General features: G+C 43.1%; 1 protein-coding gene across 1 annotated transcript in view; it reads left to right on the plus strand.

The window, feature by feature from the left end:
• The first annotated feature begins 1514 nt into the window (after window positions 1-1514).
• The window catches only part of CALD1 (caldesmon 1), a 116846-nt gene continuing 101644 nt past the window's right edge, over window positions 1515-16716 (plus strand). Inside the window, exon 1 of the mRNA XM_065410308.1 lies at window positions 1515-1585. Coding sequence (XP_065266380.1) covers window positions 1515-1585 — 71 coding nt within the window. The remainder of the gene's footprint in view (window positions 1586-16716) is intronic.

Here is a 16716-nt window from a genome sequence, read left to right on the forward strand (position 1 = left end):
ATAAAAAAGTATATGATCTTCAAAAGCGTTTGGTCAGGTATCTTCACTGGATCCAGTCTCCTTTTGGGGTTCTCTACTGGAAGTCTCATTAGAACTTGCTAAAAACGCTTTCAGGAAAGCTATATTTCTATTGTAAAGGTCAAAACTGTGCCAAGAATCCTATTCTGTGGTGAGCGCCCTTTCAAAAAACAACCCCCCCACGAAAAAAAGCCACCCCTACCCCAAGCAGAGTTTTTACCCCCAAAAGGGAGATGTGCTAGAGATTCCCTGAGATCCACTAAAGACTTCACTATTGTTGTTGATTTGATATGGAAGATGCTCAGATACTGCAGAGGTAAAGCTTTAAGGCAGATAAACAGATTTAAAAAAAAAATAACTTCAAATAATTAATGAATGCAGCGTCTCTTTGTCTCTTTTAAATTGTAAGCAGTTAATAGCTACCCTTCAAACTGAGACTATCTGAACTCTTTCTTTTCGCAGTGTAAGAGGCTGTTCATGTACTAAAGAGCTGGAAAATGTTTTTAAGGGAGGGGGAAAAAAAAAAAAAACCTCCTCTGAGTGCAGAGTCTAGGCTAGGATTCCAGAGGAAGTTGAGGCCTCCAACTCTACACAGGAAGCAATCTTAGAGCAGGCCTTAAATGCCAGATTCCAGGCAGAGTTTAACTAACCACTGACAGCTCTGTAAACAAAGCAGGGACAAAAAGAGAACAGCTTTCCCTTTTCTGGTAGTCATTTTTGGTTTGGGGGCTGCAGGGGAATTCTGTAATACTCGGCTTGATGGGATATAAACGAAGGCTGAAAAGGCTTTGTATATGAAGAACTATAAAGGGGAAATATTTCATGGACTAAATTATCAAGAAGAAGGTAGGGCATTGTTAAAATGCATGGATTAAACTATAAAAAAGTTGCTTTTGGTTCTTTAAGAAGGATTTATACACAACTTGTCTCCTTCTGGGTGGTATTTAAAAGCTCCTGCTTCTATTCTTTCTCTCTCTCCCTTTTTTGGGGGGGGGGGGGGAAGGGGGGGAGTGTTAGCCTTTCCAGAATTCTTGTTATCTGTGCAGCTAGAAAGAAACGAGAAATCTGTTGTGTAGCATTTTATTGCTTCCAATAAAATTTGAAGTTAAAAACAATTACAGTCCTGCTGAATTCTTTCTATTGTTTCTAGGAAAGGACCTGTGGCATTACAAATAGCTAGTCTGTGGCTAGCAGATATATACAGTACTTAGGTTAATGCATGTTGATTTAATTTTAACTTGGAAACTAAACTCAGGAATGGGCTGTGTTTATCCTACTAGGCATTTAATTAATCCTGTTTATTTCAGCAATACTGAGGAAGTTTATTGCTAGAAAAAGAAAATCATACCAGTGGAGTTTAAAAAGCAAAAAACCACCCCTGAATTATCTCCGTTGGTTAAATGCATCCAATTGTATTCCATGTCCCTTCTAACTCGCCTACCTTTCTCGGTTTAGATTCTGATCTGTTTGGAGTTTCGAAAGCTTGAACACGCACCATGGATGACTTTGAACGCCGCAGAGAACTCAGGAGGCAAAAGCGTGAGGAAATGCGCCTGGAAGCGGAGAGGTGAGGCGTTACATTGGAAAACAGAGTCCGTGGTTTGATTTGTGTTAGTACTGGCTTTGAGGCTTTCTGTGTCTCAATATCCAAAGTGTGGTGCAGTTTTACTGAACAACTTTGCTATCAATATGTTTAAAAAAATGGGAATGGGTAATGTTTCTGGGGAGAGGCCGAAAGTCAATGGGAGTTGGGTGCCTAACTTCCTTAGGCTTTTTTTGAAAATCCCAGCCTGGTGTGTTGAGGAAGAATGTAAGTACTGAAGGTGTGGAGTAGGGCAATGTGAAATCATTTACAGGTATAATAGAAAGGAACTTGTCAAGCTGACAATGGTCAAATGTCATGAGTCTGACTGCTAGTCATAGAAATCAGATTGTGGTGGTGGTTCCAGAGATAGAGCTCAAATTATAGAGTGTTGAAGGAAAGCAGAGTGGAAATAAAACCCTTAGAGTACTTAATATGTGAATACTTACCCTTAGAATATTTAATACTCAATATGAGAACTGCCTGCTAAAATATCTACACTACTAGCACATTACATTTATGATTTGTTTGCAACTGTTTGATATAGATTATAGAGGCAAAATTCTGCTCCTAGTTACTCCAAATTGACATTGGTGTAAATAAGAGTAGAATTTGACCCTAAATGTTACTGTTAGCTCAAATGCAGTGACAAGACTTTATTAAATGAACAGCTTGAAAATTTTGGGACTGATTCTCCTCTAATTCACACCCATTTTATACCAGTGCAACTCCATTGATGTTAGTGGAGTTACTCCTGTTTTACACCAGCATAAGAGGGGAAGGAATCAGGCCCCTAATATTTAAAAGAAAAAACAAATTTCCTTATTTATGTTACAATGATTACATTATTAGTTTATTAAAACTGCAAGAATTTCAAAAAATATAATTTACCCATTGCTCTTTCTTTCTTTCTTTCTTTCTTTCTTTCTTTCTTTCTTTCTTTCTTTCTTTCTTTCTTTCTATTTGGATACTGTAAACGATATAGTCAGTTTCACTTTTGTTTCTAGTCTTTTTCATGTTCAGGTTCTCATGTACTAGCATAATGCTGCAGTATTTGAGTTTCAAATGCTGCGGAGGTATATTTCTTTCTTTTTACGAAGCAGTTTTAGATGGAAACAAAAAAAAAGTCAGTGGGGTATAATATAAAATACATATTTTTTGTATCTGCCTTGAACATTTTTAATATGGTCTTGCCTATTCAGGCAAGACTTTTCAAATGGATAGTGGAAGGGACATCAAATGGATGGACATAGATGCCTTTTAATGACTATTTATTTTAGAAGGAAAGCACTATCCTATAGACCTGTGTATGTGATGGTTCAGATCAGGGTGGAAAACTGATTCTTCAGCGTTGGGAAACAGTAAAGTCATTTGCAGATAAATAAACCCAAATGAAAGCATGGTGGCCAATGTGAAATGAGATGGTAGCTTCCACATTTCAAAAGCCACCATCACAACTGTCAAGTTGGCTAGCAATCTTAACAAAGAGGCTGCAAAATGGGTCATGGAGAATGAGCTACCTTCGAGTGTTCCCTCCAGGTCTGTACTGATGCATTTGGTTAGACAGTTGGAGAGAAACTTGCATGGCCAGTTCCAGTGCTGGACCATTCCTCTGGGTAAACAGGCACTTCTGTCTCCAGAGCTGTTGGGCTCTCACCACGAAGTAAATTTGCAAAGAAATACATGAATTGAATAAAATGCTTGTCATAGTTACTGACAGGGATATGTCCTGGTTAACGTTGTTTTGTTGTTACGTTGCTGATCAATTAGGGAACATGCTTGTTTAAAGTTGTGCAATGCTCCCTTATAACGTCGTTTGGCAGCCGCCTGCTTTGTCCATTGCTTGCAGAAAGAGCAGCCCGTTGGAGCTAGATGGTGGGGGCTTGGAACCAGGGTGGACCGGCAGCCCCCCTAGCAGCTCTCCGTTCCCCTAAGTTTCCTGCATGGCAGCTGCCTGGCAGGCTATCAATTGCCAGCAGTTCAGCTGTTCCTCCCCCCAGTGCCATGTGCTGCTCCTGCCCTCTGCCTTGGAGCTGCTCCCCGGCAGGGCCGGCGCTTCAACTAGGCAACCCAAGGCAGTCGCCTAGAGCGGCAGGATTTGGGGGGTGGCATTTTGCCGCCCTTGGCAGAAATTTGGCGGTGGAGGGGTCCTTCCGCTCCGGATCGTCGGCGGAAATTCGGTGGCGGGTCCTTCACTCGCTCCGGGACCCGCCGCCGAAGTGCCCCGAAGACGCGGCGCAGAAGGACCCCCGCTGCCGAAGACCCCAAGCCCCCTGAATGCTCAGAGGAGGAGCGCTCAAAAACCCTGGCGCCACTCCTGCTCCCCGGAGCCTCCTGCTTGCTGTGCAAGGGTGGGGGGGGGGAAGAGGAGGGCTAATGTCAGGGTGTCCCCCTCCCCCCTGCTCCTGCACCCCGCTTACCCCATTTCCATAGAGCAGGGGGGGACATGACAGGGCTCAGGACAGAGGGAGCTTCCTGGCAGCAGCTGCTGTCTCAACTTGCTGATCTACTTAAAAAGGCAATGTACTTAGAGTGGGGTCAGCATACTTGAAGGGGCCTTGTGCATCTCTGTCTCTCACACACACAGAGTGTGTGTCTCTGTCTCTGTCTGCTATGCTGTCTCCCCTCCCTCCATTGGTGCTGCCTTGTAGAGTGTGAGGCGACATTAACAACAGTGGGTTAACCCTTGAGGGCTCAGCCGAGTGCTAGTTCATCATTTAGCAGTAAGGCATTCCCTGGGAAATATCCCTCCCTCTTCCACCCTCTGACTTCACCACCTCAACCAAGCTTCACAATCATCATTGCTGTGTACCAGTATTAAATTGTTCGTTTAAAACTTATACTGTGTGTGTGTGTGTGTGTGTGTGTGTGTGTGTATGTATTTATGTATGTATGTATGTATATATTTGGTATAGTCTTTTGTCTGGTGAAAAAAATTTCCCTGGAACCTAACCGCCCCTATTTACATTAATTCTTATGGGGAAATTGGATTTGCTTAACACCGTTTCGCTTAAAGTCGCATTTTTCAGGAACATAACTACAACAATAAGCGAGGAGTTACTGTAGGTGCCAGTCACATTCACTGATTGGCAGAGGCCTGCTGTTTACGTGAGGACACAGTAATATTTAGATTTATCCCATGCTGGAGGTCTGAACCAATGCTCATTTGCAGTGAATATACATTTACTTCATGTAGATCCAGTTTATCAGATTATAACAGCTTGGTTTTTGCTTCTTTTTTATTTGAAAGGAAAGACAGAGGGTGGCTGTTAGCAATCTGCTCTCCCCACCCATAACCCCAACTTCCTGTAAAGAATTTTGGATAGTGTAGGCGAGGAGGCATATCCTGTCTGACGGAGAATTGTGATTAGAATTTCCCCTGGAGGGCGTTCAAAACACTGTGGGACAAATCACATCCCTACTGAGTTCCCCAGTGGAGTTGACTGGACTACAGTGACCCAGCTTGACTTTGTGGATGCAGAGTGCAGTTAGAATCCTGCTCGGGGGCTTCCTCCATCAGAGGCTGTCTGGTAGCCACTGTCTGGAACCCACACAAACATTGGCAGCAGGGAGGAGGGGTGTCACTGCAGAGTGTGGGCCTTTGCAGATGAGGCCAGGGAGCCCCTGATCATGCGCAGAGACTCATGAACTCCATGGAGACAAAGGCAGGTCTGTGCAATGACCTACCAATATGCTTCAAAGCTCTATAAACCTCATAAAGCCTCACTAGATGGTAGGTCGGCCACCCAGGGTGAATATGTCTTCTTGGACAATCAGGAGTTTAGAGGAATGAGGGGAATACCCTTAAAAATCACAAGACAGCTTTACAAACCATGAGATCTATGATTTGCTTTCTATTTTTGGAGCCTTTAGGGCTCACGACTTCAAATATTTTCTCTGCAACCACAAGGGCTAGAAATGTACTTTATGAAAATGAAAATTGAGATTCTCAAGTCATTACCTGACTCCAGGAGCTGGGGCTTCATGCAAACTCCCAAATATTGCAAGACTCAGGATAAAATTGTGAGAATTGGCAATCAGCCCCATTGAACTTCTGACTTAAGGACTGCAGGACTAGGGCAATTATTAGCGACTAGTCACATTTCATATTAAACCTTTCTGTGAATTATATTTTAATTTTTGTGATTTTGTTTTATTTATTTTAAAAGCATTACTGTAACATCTCTATCTATCCATCTCTCTCCCCTCTATGTTAGGGGGAAAAATAGACCTCAAAGGCCCATGTAAACATTAAGAGACAGCAATATTTCTGTGTTATTCCCTTATTTGAAAGGAGATCTTTTTTTCCATGAAGTGAATTTAGTACTCCTGAAAAGTGCCAAACTGATGGCACCAGGGACTAAAATGTTCTGTTTATTCTGAGAACTGGCACCTGATGGGCCGTGCTTTCACATTTCCCCACACTAGTCTGTCATTGTGATTTAGATGCAAGCTGAGGAAACTGTCTCTAGGTCACTGGCTCTCAAACTTTCTAGACTGAAGTACCCCTTTCAGGAGTCTGATTTGACTTGTGTACCCCCACGTGACACTTCACTTAAAAACTACTTGCTTACAAAATTAGACATAAAAACACAAAAGTGTCACAGCACACTATTACTGAAAAATTGCTTACGTTCTCATTTTTACCATATAATTATAAATCAATTGGAATATAAATATAATACTTACAGTTCAGTGTATAATATATAGAGCACTATAAACAAGTCATTTGTATGTCAGTTTGTATTGACTTTGCTAGTGATTTTTATGTAGCCTGTTGTAAAACTGGACAAATATCTAGATGAGTTGATGTACCCACTGGAAGATCTCTGTGTACCCCCAGGTGTACATGTACCCCTGATTGAGAACCAGTGCTCTAGGTGTGCAATGTAATGCCCATTGAATAGACAGGTTAATACACACCTGCCTCCTACAGGGTTTCTTCCACCTTCTGCCAGTGGTGCTGGAACACTTTTTATAGTGGGGGTGCTGAAAGCCAGCTAACCAAACTGTAAAGCAGACTAAGCAGTGGTCCCCAAACTTTTTATCTCACCCCTTCCTTATCCCTGTCCATGCCCCCTGCCCCCCAAGAGCTGGGACTGGGAGTGGGGGCCACGGCTCCAGGAGCAGGAGACATGGACAGGGGTAAGGAGGTCAAGGCTGGGGCCTAGGGTTTCCAGGCATCCATTTTTTGACCGGAATGCCTGGTTGAAAAGGGACCCTGGAGGCTCTGGTCGTTAAAAGTCCATTAAAAGGGACCGTTAAAAGTCCGGTCAGTGGTGCAGCAGGGCTAAGTCAGGCTCTGTGCCTGCCCTGGCTTCGTGTGGCTCCCCAGGAGCAGCCAGCATGACCCTGCAGCCTGTAAATGCAGAGGCGGCCATGGGACTCCGTGAGCTGCCCCCACCCCGAGTGCTGGCTCCACAGCTCCCATTGGCCGGGAATCACAGCCAATGGGACCTGTGGGGGCGGTGCCTGCAGATAGGGGCAGTGCGCAGAGACCCCTGGCCGCCCCTGTGCCTAGGGGCTGCAGAGACATGTCGCCACTTCCCGGGAGCCACCTGAGGTCAGTGCTGCCCGGAGCCTGTACCCCTCACCCCCTCCTGCACCCCAACCCCTTGCCCCAACCCAGAGCTCCCTCCTGCAATCTGAACCCCTCGACCCTACCCCCCAGCCCGGAGCCCCCTCCTGCATCCCAAACCCCTCATCCCCGGCCCCACCCCAGAACCCACACCCCCAGCCGGAGTCCTCACCCCCTCCCACACCCCAACCCTCTGCCCCAGAGTGGTGAAAATGAGGAGTGAGCGAGGGTGGGGGAGAGCGAGTGACAGAGGGAGGGGGGATGGAGGCAGGGGGCGGGGCCTCAGGGAAGGGGCAGGGCAAGAGTGTTCGGTTTTCTGAAATCAGAAAGTTGGCAGCCCTACCGGGGCCACAACTGGGGACAGGTGCAGGGCCGGCAGCTGGGTCCCTGGGCATAGGGGGGCCGACAGCCAGGACCCAGGGCGTGGGGGGGGGTGTGCGGAGCAGAGCCCCGGGCGTGGGGCCTGCAGCCGGGACCCCGCATGCGGGACCAGGAGTGGAGCCCCGGATGCGGGCCAGGGGTGCTGCACCCCACACACACCTAGTTCCTGCGCCTATGCCTTCCTTTGAAGCATCTGGTACTGACGTCCGTCCCAGACAGGATGCAGGAAGAGATGCATCACTAGTCTAGAAGTTCCTATGAATATTTGGCTTATGTATTGGGCATGTTTGTTAACTGAGCCTAATTATAAGCAAATTCATTGTGATATGGACAGCTATCCCCAAGGACACTGTGAACGGGACTGAGACCACCACGTTGTTTCATACAGGCCACCAAAGGGCTGTGATGACATTCAGACAATACCCAAGCCTGCTTGATTCAAACAAGTGACCCGGAGGTGAAAGTATCCATAGCCCAGCACAGAACTTGTGAATCAACCTGTTTCAGTGCCTCTTTTGTTGTCTGTAAAACAGTATGGAAGTGGCAGGTTGTCCGTGTGTTTGCAGCCTGACTACCTAATTAGTTTGAAGCACTTTTCATGGGGCAAATCCTGCTCCAGCTGCTTTTTTGGGATGAAGGAGACATGGGGAGCTTCTTTCCCTCAGCATGGTCCTGGTGCTCAAGAGAGTGCAAGGGCTGGGGCATGGTCTGCTTGCAATGTCTGCTAAGGCCCAACAGGGGCCATGTCCCTGACCTCTAATGTGTCTATTTTGATATGCAGCATGGACTAGGTGGAGGGGTCACACAGCTTCATTTCTAAGGTGCGGCCAGCCACATACTGTGTACCCCAGACTTCTCTCCATCTGAGCTATCTTGGTCTGTGTTGGCAAACTGGCTCCAGTAAGAACCTCACATCTGACTTTCTGTCTTCAACCCCAACTAGAGCCGGTCCAGTAGTAGGGGCAGACTTAGGCCTATGGTTTCTTAGAAATGTGCTAAAAAAAAAAAATTGTGACTGGCTCAGTTACAGCATCTAGCTCTGACATTTGGGATACACATGCTTAGAGTTGACCCTAGGAAACGTGCCTTCCCTTTTAAAGACCAACAGCCTGATACTCCATTGGCCTGCACCCTGTGTGCAAAGGGAGGGGGAAGTGGGTATAAAATGCTGAATTGATGCAGCCTTTTCATGCCATTGTTGGCACATAGACGGAAACTGATCTCTTCCATCCTTTTCTGTCATTAGCTGCTGCTTCCATCTACACGATGGTGCTGAGATCGACTGTTCTGCCTTCCCTGCTATGGGTTCTTCTTAAGGTTTCTCTTGGGCACCCTCGTTTCCTCATCCCAGTTGGTTTCCACTTGACAGCTTCAGGTGGGAGTCCGTGTGTTGGCATCCGGAGTACATGCCCCAGAGATGTCCAGCACTTCCGTCTGATTGTGGTGGAGAGGAGCTGCTGGTTGGCGACTTCTTGGATCTCTTCTTTGGTGATAAAATCTCTCCATCCAATGCCCAGAATCTTTCGTAGATATTTTTTTCAATCACTCCCAAATCCGAATGCTAGTATTTTACATTCACTTTACACTCTATCGTTGTGATCTGGTTTGACCTTGCCTTTGTGTAAACGACTGCACAGGTGCAGGGCCACAGAGACGCAGACCCCATGTGCGTGGTAGATGTGATGTGCTATATCTCTGTATCCAGCAATGCTTTGTGAAGCAGAGTGGAGGCTGTATCCTGCCCCTAAATGTTCATGGGAGTTCAGTGCATGGATTGATGGTAGGATAAGGCCCCGGGGGCTTGATCCAAAGCCTGTCAAAGTCAGTGGGAATCTCTCCATTGACTTCACTGGGTTTTGGATTAAGACCTGAATGAGTTACCTGAACTAGACGATTTATGTAACGGTATTAATGGCAGCCTCGGAAGAGCAGGAAGGACACTCTTCCTTCCTAGCCACAGGGTACATCCTGTCCTGCAATAGTAGAGATTGCCACAAAAATAGGTTACAGGAGTACATGATAGAAAAATCACATAAGTTTAATATCTGAAACACAGAGAGTCCTGTGGCACCTTTAAGACTAACAGATGTATTGGAGCATAAGCTTTCGTGGGTGAATACCCACTTCGTCAGACGCATGGTGGGGTCTGACGAAGTGGGTATTCACCCATGAAAGCTTATGCTCCAATACATCTGTTAGTCTTTAAGGTGCCACAGGACTCTCTGTTGCTTTTTACAGATCCAGACTAACACGGCTACCCCTCTGATATCTGAAACACAGTAGACCGAATTCCTCCCACAGGCTGGAGCCTGGGGCTATCCTATCAATAAACTACTACTAATAAATAATGGGCCAGATCCATAGCTCAAATCATCATAATTCCATTGACCTTGATGGATTTATGCAGATTTACACCACCTAAGGATTTGATCCAATAAGTGGCCCCAAACTATGATGACTCATCAATAAAGGCCATCTTAAAAATGCAGACTACTGCTTAGGGTATTATGTGCTTACTGTTGGAATGCAAGAGACATTCTCTCTCAGCAATTTTTTTTGATTTTGGCGTAGGTGAAAATGACAGTCTAATAACTCATGCTAGAGCCAGACAGGGCTTGGGGTGTGTGCTGTGTAAGCTTGCTGCCAATGCACCCAGGTCCTGGCTTGTAACTGTAAAACCTTTGTTGAGTAAAGTATACTAAGCCCAAATTCTTCTCTGTGACAGTGAGGCAACTCCACTGATGCTAGCGTAAATGAGAGGAGAATTTGGCCCCTTGAACTCTCTTAGGCAGTGGGTTCCAGTCTTAGGACTTACTCTGCATAGCACTTTGCATCCCTGGATCTCAAAGCACTTTACAACAGCACTTTCCTAGCGATGCTCACTGGAGCCATTTTACAAAACTGAAGTAATTTGTCGTACGTTACATAAGAAGCCACTGAAAGGATCAGGTCTCCTTACTCCAACTGGACTATGTAGGGCTCTATTCACCGGATCGTATTCCTTTCCTAACTAGCTTTGTCATGCGGATGATGGTCCCTTTAAGGACTAGGAAGAGAATACCAAATAAACCTGGAAGGCACAGCATCAAGTATTTTTGGATGCAGATTTTACATTTTTTAAAAGGAAAGACATTTTCTGTCCACTATTCATGTCTTGTTCCTTTTTGCATTTCACTTATCTTAGACCAGTGATACTCAGACTAAGGCTCGGGAACCACAAGTGGCTCTTTAATGTGGCTCCTGTGTGATTTAATTATTAACCAATCTAAGGTATTAACCAGTCAGGATACTTTTACTATGTCATTAACCATGATTTTGGAGTGGGGAAGGCTGATTTTTCAAGGAGTGGGACTGGCAGTGTTGCTAGCCTAAAGCAAGAATAATGTACAAAGGTAGCAATGCAGAACACAGTGCTGATACAGGAATGGGTAACTTTCCCCATGAGTAGCCCCAGTGACTTGAAGGAGACTGCTTGCTACTTCTGTGTATCTAGATAACTGTGCTCTCTCTCTCAAAAGAGAAGATGAAATTCTTATACTAGAATTATCCCCTTCTCAACTGAGCACACCTGGAGACTAGGACTTCTATAATGTTTCAGCCCCCGAGTGTGAGATTTTTTGCTTTGTTTTGTTTTTGTAGTTGACAGGTAGAGATGGATGAAATTTCCCCTTCAACTCACTGTTGTGCAATCTATTAGTCACTAGCTGCCATCCTACACCCCAGAAGTGGTTACATTTTGTGTATGGAGAGTACTTTTTAAACCTCTTTGGGATCTTTGAGCATTCTTTATGTGCTGATGAAACTTTAAAGCTCAATTATGACTCGTATGATCCTGAACTGTGCTGGGAAGGAGAAGGCAAATTGGCGAAGTGTAGTGGCTTAGAAGTATTATGTCTTTTAAATGTTGTCGCCATAGTGCAAAAGTGCTATGGAATGTGATAACAAATGTCTACTGTTATACCTGTTCAGTAGGTGTAGCCAACACTCCTTCAGTGAAACCTGCCCAGACCCCCCCACTGAACCTTCTAGTTCTGCCCTCTTACTCTCTAGAGCCCCTGCATGGCTGTTCTGGGGTGGCACATACTGTCCCCCATGATGCATCTATGCTATAGTGGCAATGATTTGGCCTTCACTGAGTGAAGAATTTGGTCCAGCGTATCTTTCTTGAAGTACATGCATTTAAGCCTAACAGAATTTTCAATTGCACATGCCAGGCACACAATTTTCCAACACTCATAACTTAGTTAACTCAAACCTAAGAAAGCACACCCTCTTCGATGAGGATTATGTCCATGCCAAATATCAAAATCCAGCCATTTTTACTGTAGTGCCATTTTTAAAAAAAAAAGAGTGATTAGAATTCTTTATCATAAAAAGTTGTGTTGTTTTTGTTTTGCTTTTTCCCTAATATTCCTTAAATTCAAAATGCGTGTAAGGCTCATCTTTCCATAAAAATATTCACCTTCTGGAAGTATCAAGGCATGGAAAATTCTGCTTAATTTTTTTTTCTTTAATTTACAAGCATCACATGAAATTGAGGATAAGATTCACTGGTATGCTCCAGCTGCTAAGTTGGCTTTACAGCTGCTTTGCATCCTGGCACTAAATAATTGGAGCTCACGGGTGAATCTGGCCCTCAGTGTCATAATGAACAGTGTTTTGCAGAGTCTACTTCAGAGTTCCCAGAACTCATGGTAAAGCTCGGCTGACAGGCATGATTTGTAGTCTCATTATAATATGTCCTTTTAGCACCATTTTGTGGGTGCATAAACAAACAAACAAAAATTTGTAATCACAAAATTTCAAAGACACCAAAGTTTCCTTTGGAGCAAAATGAACACTGGTAAAAAGGCATATGCAGTTTATTTTTTAAAGTATTAGTGAGCTTCACTGATATTTTTTAAATTGTCCTGACTGAGAAATTTGTATAAATGGAGCTTTGTTCCCCTAAATAGCTAGCCATGCAGAATTATAAACCTCACCAAACTGCAGTGCCTATGCTAAGTACCCAGAGCAGACAACAAAACAGACTATTTATTATTTCAGATATTAATCCCATCTGTATGTTAGGATCATTCTATAATCTCAGTACTGCATCTACCAAAGCAATCAAGCTTTCAGTAGGAGGGAGAGCCTAAATCCAGCACTGAGACATTGCCAGATTTTCACCTCTTTTGATATAGGGGCAGGTTCTCCTTGGAGGTGCTAAGGGCTGCTGGAAAGCCTGGGAAACAAAAACAAACAACAAAGAGCATTTTACAATTGGTTGTGGAAGGGTATTAGTTGTTAGCTTTAATCAGAGAAACAAAATGTGGGTAAGTGTCATCTGGACATTGGGCCAGGTTCTGAACTTATTTAGAACACTGTAAATCTAGAGTAAGACTAGAGTTATTTCAGAGTAGCTGGGACTGGGCGGTGGCCTGTTAGAATTAGTTGCACATTCATTATACCCATCTTTAACCTTTGATCCAGGGTTTGACAGAAGACATGCACTGAAAGTGTCCTCGGATTTAGGGAGCTGTGGACATAAAATAAACTGAGTGAAACTTACCATCTTTCATAAAATCTTCCCGTTCTCTAGAATGTCTTGATTATTAGAAATTTAGAACTAAATGATCAGTTCAGAAGAAAAACAATCTTTGAAGTCTTTGAAGAGAACACCTTCTGGGCGTATAAACCACAGAGCTGTACAACTAAAATTAGCATAGCAAAATATTAGTTATGCTTCTGTTAGAGTTGAAAAGGCATTTGCATTATAAGATATTGTTTTCAGACATTTCACTTTTTGAAAAGTTTACCTGTTAGGCTGAAAATTTAGGCTTGCTGTCTGGGGGGCTAGGGGAGAAGGGGAGGTGCAACAGGGTGAGAGAGAGAGCGCGCATGAGAGTGTCTGTGGCTGTAAAGTTCCTATGCACCTGTTGATCTGCTCATGTAACTCAAGTGCCATAGAGTTTACATGTAATGAGGGGAAAGTGTCTTTGGCATATTTGAAGGACTTTGATTATGCAGGAACAACTTTATGCCCCAGTTCTGCATTTGGAGGGTTCCGATCTCTGAAATCCTGTTGACTTCAATGGGCAAGTCACTTCACTTCTCTGTGCCTGGGTTTTCTCATCTGTAAAAAGGGGATAATGAGACTGACCTCATCTGTAAAGCACTTTGAGATTTACTCATGAAAAGTGCTATATAAGAGCGAGGTATTATTATTATGAATCATTATTATTCATTGTTACTCCTCTACAGGGGCCCCAGAAACTATAACAGCAGATTCCAATGTACTTTGTACGGGATTGCCAAAATGTAAAAAAAAAAAAGGGTGCCTTATGATGTTTTTAAATGTGCCTAAGGGAGTTAGACACCAAATTTATTTAGAATTCCAAAGGACTTGAGCACCTTAATCTCTTTTGAAAACCCCAGGCCTACATAGTGTTTTAAACTAGTAAGTGACCTAACTTTCAAAAGTGCTGAGCACTCACCATCTCTTATTGAAGTCATTATTAAATTGGAAACTATTTAGGTGCATAATAAATGTGGACGTTGGATTATAACTTTAGGCACCCATTATTTAAAATCTTGGCCTATGTGTTTAAAAATTACGTATTATGAATAGTAGTAATACAATGCTATTTTTAAACATGTTGTTTAAAAAAAAAAAATCTAGGTAGGGACTCCACGCACAAGCACACATGTATCTGAAACACTGCATTTATGGAAATGATTACATGTTTAAGTTTATGTGCATGATCACATATTTTTATTGTGCCTTGCATGCAAATCTACAGTAATTGAAACAAGGTACAGAGTGCATCTATTGGAATCTCATATAGCACATTCAGCACTAAACAGAGTGTGCAATCAGATTTCTCTTATGCAAATAATTCAACATTAAGATGAAGTTTAGAAGGCACAGAGGTTGGTAAATTCAATTTTAAGGTTCCCATACCAATCATAACTGGGTCATTGTGTGTGAATATCTCTCTATATATTTAGGTATAGATTAATATAATTAGTAGAGCTGGTTGAAAACTTTCCATCAAAACTTTTTTCCAATTAAAATGGCCTTTTTTCCTAAATAAAAAAAATTATGGCAAATTTTTGTTTCATTAATCATTTTCTATACTTTTGACCACAGAAAGAAAAAGAAAAAAAGTCAGTTTTCAAAATGCCATAAAGGTGTAAATTGGCCCTAGCTCTGTTGTCTTCAGCAGAGCTATGACCATTTGCACCAGCTGAGGATCTGCCCCCTAAACTTTAAATGTCCTCACATTGATGCATGTAATATCTCAGCTATAACGTTGCAATGTTTTAGTTTTGGCATGTAAGAAGTTTAGCACCTTTGTAGGCCAGACTGTGATTCCCTCACTCCCTTTGAATTGTACTGTACTTCACAAGTAATCACGCTGAGTTTAACAGGACTAATAATGTTGTAATTTATATTCGGTGACAGTATGAATCATTATTGAGGTACAGTACCTTAATCAGGCCTAATTACAATCTGCCCCTTTAACATAGTTTTGAATAATCTGGGCCAGCTCCTCAACTGGACCTATGCTGATTTACACCCGTTGAGAACCTGTCCCTCTGTATTTTGGGCTGTCCATAGTGTGGTCACATGGGGTCAATGAGGAGACTATGTAAGCTACATTTAAAAAAAAAAGTATGATTTGAAATCACTAGCCAAATGTAAATACACCTCTACCTCAATATAACGCTGTCCTCAGGAGCCAAATAATCTTACCGCGTTATAGGTGAAACCACGTTATATCGAACTTGCTTTGATCCACTGGAGTGCGCAGCCCCACCCCCCCGGAGCGCTGCTTTACTGCGTTATATCCGAATTCGTGTTATATCGGGTCGCATTATATCGGGGTAGAGTGTATAAAAATTTAGCTGAACTTGGTATTAAATTATTTCCCCAGCTTTCATGGAGCCATACAAGAAGATAAAAGTTATTAGGTTCTGTAGAAATTCTGATTATTTTCCAAATACGAAAAACTCGAAGAATAAATATGAAAATTAGTCAGACCACTGGGCATTTAGGTATATCTGCTTCTTCTCAATGCAAGTTTTAATTTTATTCACACTTTCATGCAATGCTTATGATCAAATATCAGAAATTAACCCTGATATACAGAAGATTAGATTTTCCTATAAAAAGGATAATGGATTAAAAATGAAGTCAAATGCTAACCAATTTTACACATGAATAAGCATAGTATGTAAACACTAACAAATTGCTGGTGTCATGGGCAAAGTTACCCTTTAGAACTCAGTTCAACAAACCACAGAGGAAGAATGTTGTGATTTTCAATTGAAACTCCAAACCTTAGGTGCTGGAACTAGGGGTGTGGAGGGTGCTGCTGCACCTCCTGACTTGAAGTGGTTTCCATCATATACAGGGTTTACAGTTTGGTTCAATGGCTCTCAGCACCCCCACTATAAACATTGTGCTAGCACTCCTGCTCCAACCTGATTCCAACTTGCCGAAGCATCTCATTTAATCAATTAGCTTTCATGCATTTTTGGCTGTGTTCTTTTTAAACAAGACATAGTTACTGAAGATAAATGTTTATAGGCATCTTTATTCTCTCATCACAACCCATGTAGTTTTAGGCTTTGTCTACATTACCCACCTTTTAGCGACACAGCTGTGCTGCTATAGCCGTGCCGCTAAAAGGCACGCAGTGTAGCTGCTGTTTGTCAGCAGGAGAGAGCTCTCCTGCCAAGAAAAAACGTCCACCCCCAACGAGTGGCTGCAGCTTTGTCCGCAGGAGAGCGCAGTTCACACCGGCACTTTTCATCAGTAAAATTTTGTTGTTCGAGGTGTGTAGGTGTGTGTGTGTGTGTGTGTTTTTAACACCCCTGAATGACAAAAGTTTTGCCGACAAAGTTCCAGGGTAGACAAAGCCTTAGTAACTCATACTAATGAAAAAAAATCCCCCTGTTCAGTGGATTGTCCTTTTGATATCATGGTCTTTTGTAGAACAGATTGAGATGTCATAAATATGTCCTTCCTTGGGACTTTAATTCACCAGTACATGGCTCAAGCAACCTCCCCGCCCAAAAATAATGTCAACAGACAATTGCTCCTTAGCAGTGTGGCCACCTAACAAAGCGATCACTGGCAGGCAGTGACCAATGGGTGGAGTCTAACGAA

The sequence above is a fragment of the Emys orbicularis genome, chromosome 1, assembly GCF_028017835.1.
Source record: "Emys orbicularis isolate rEmyOrb1 chromosome 1, rEmyOrb1.hap1, whole genome shotgun sequence".
In the NCBI taxonomy this organism is placed as follows: Eukaryota; Metazoa; Chordata; order Testudines; family Emydidae; genus Emys; species Emys orbicularis.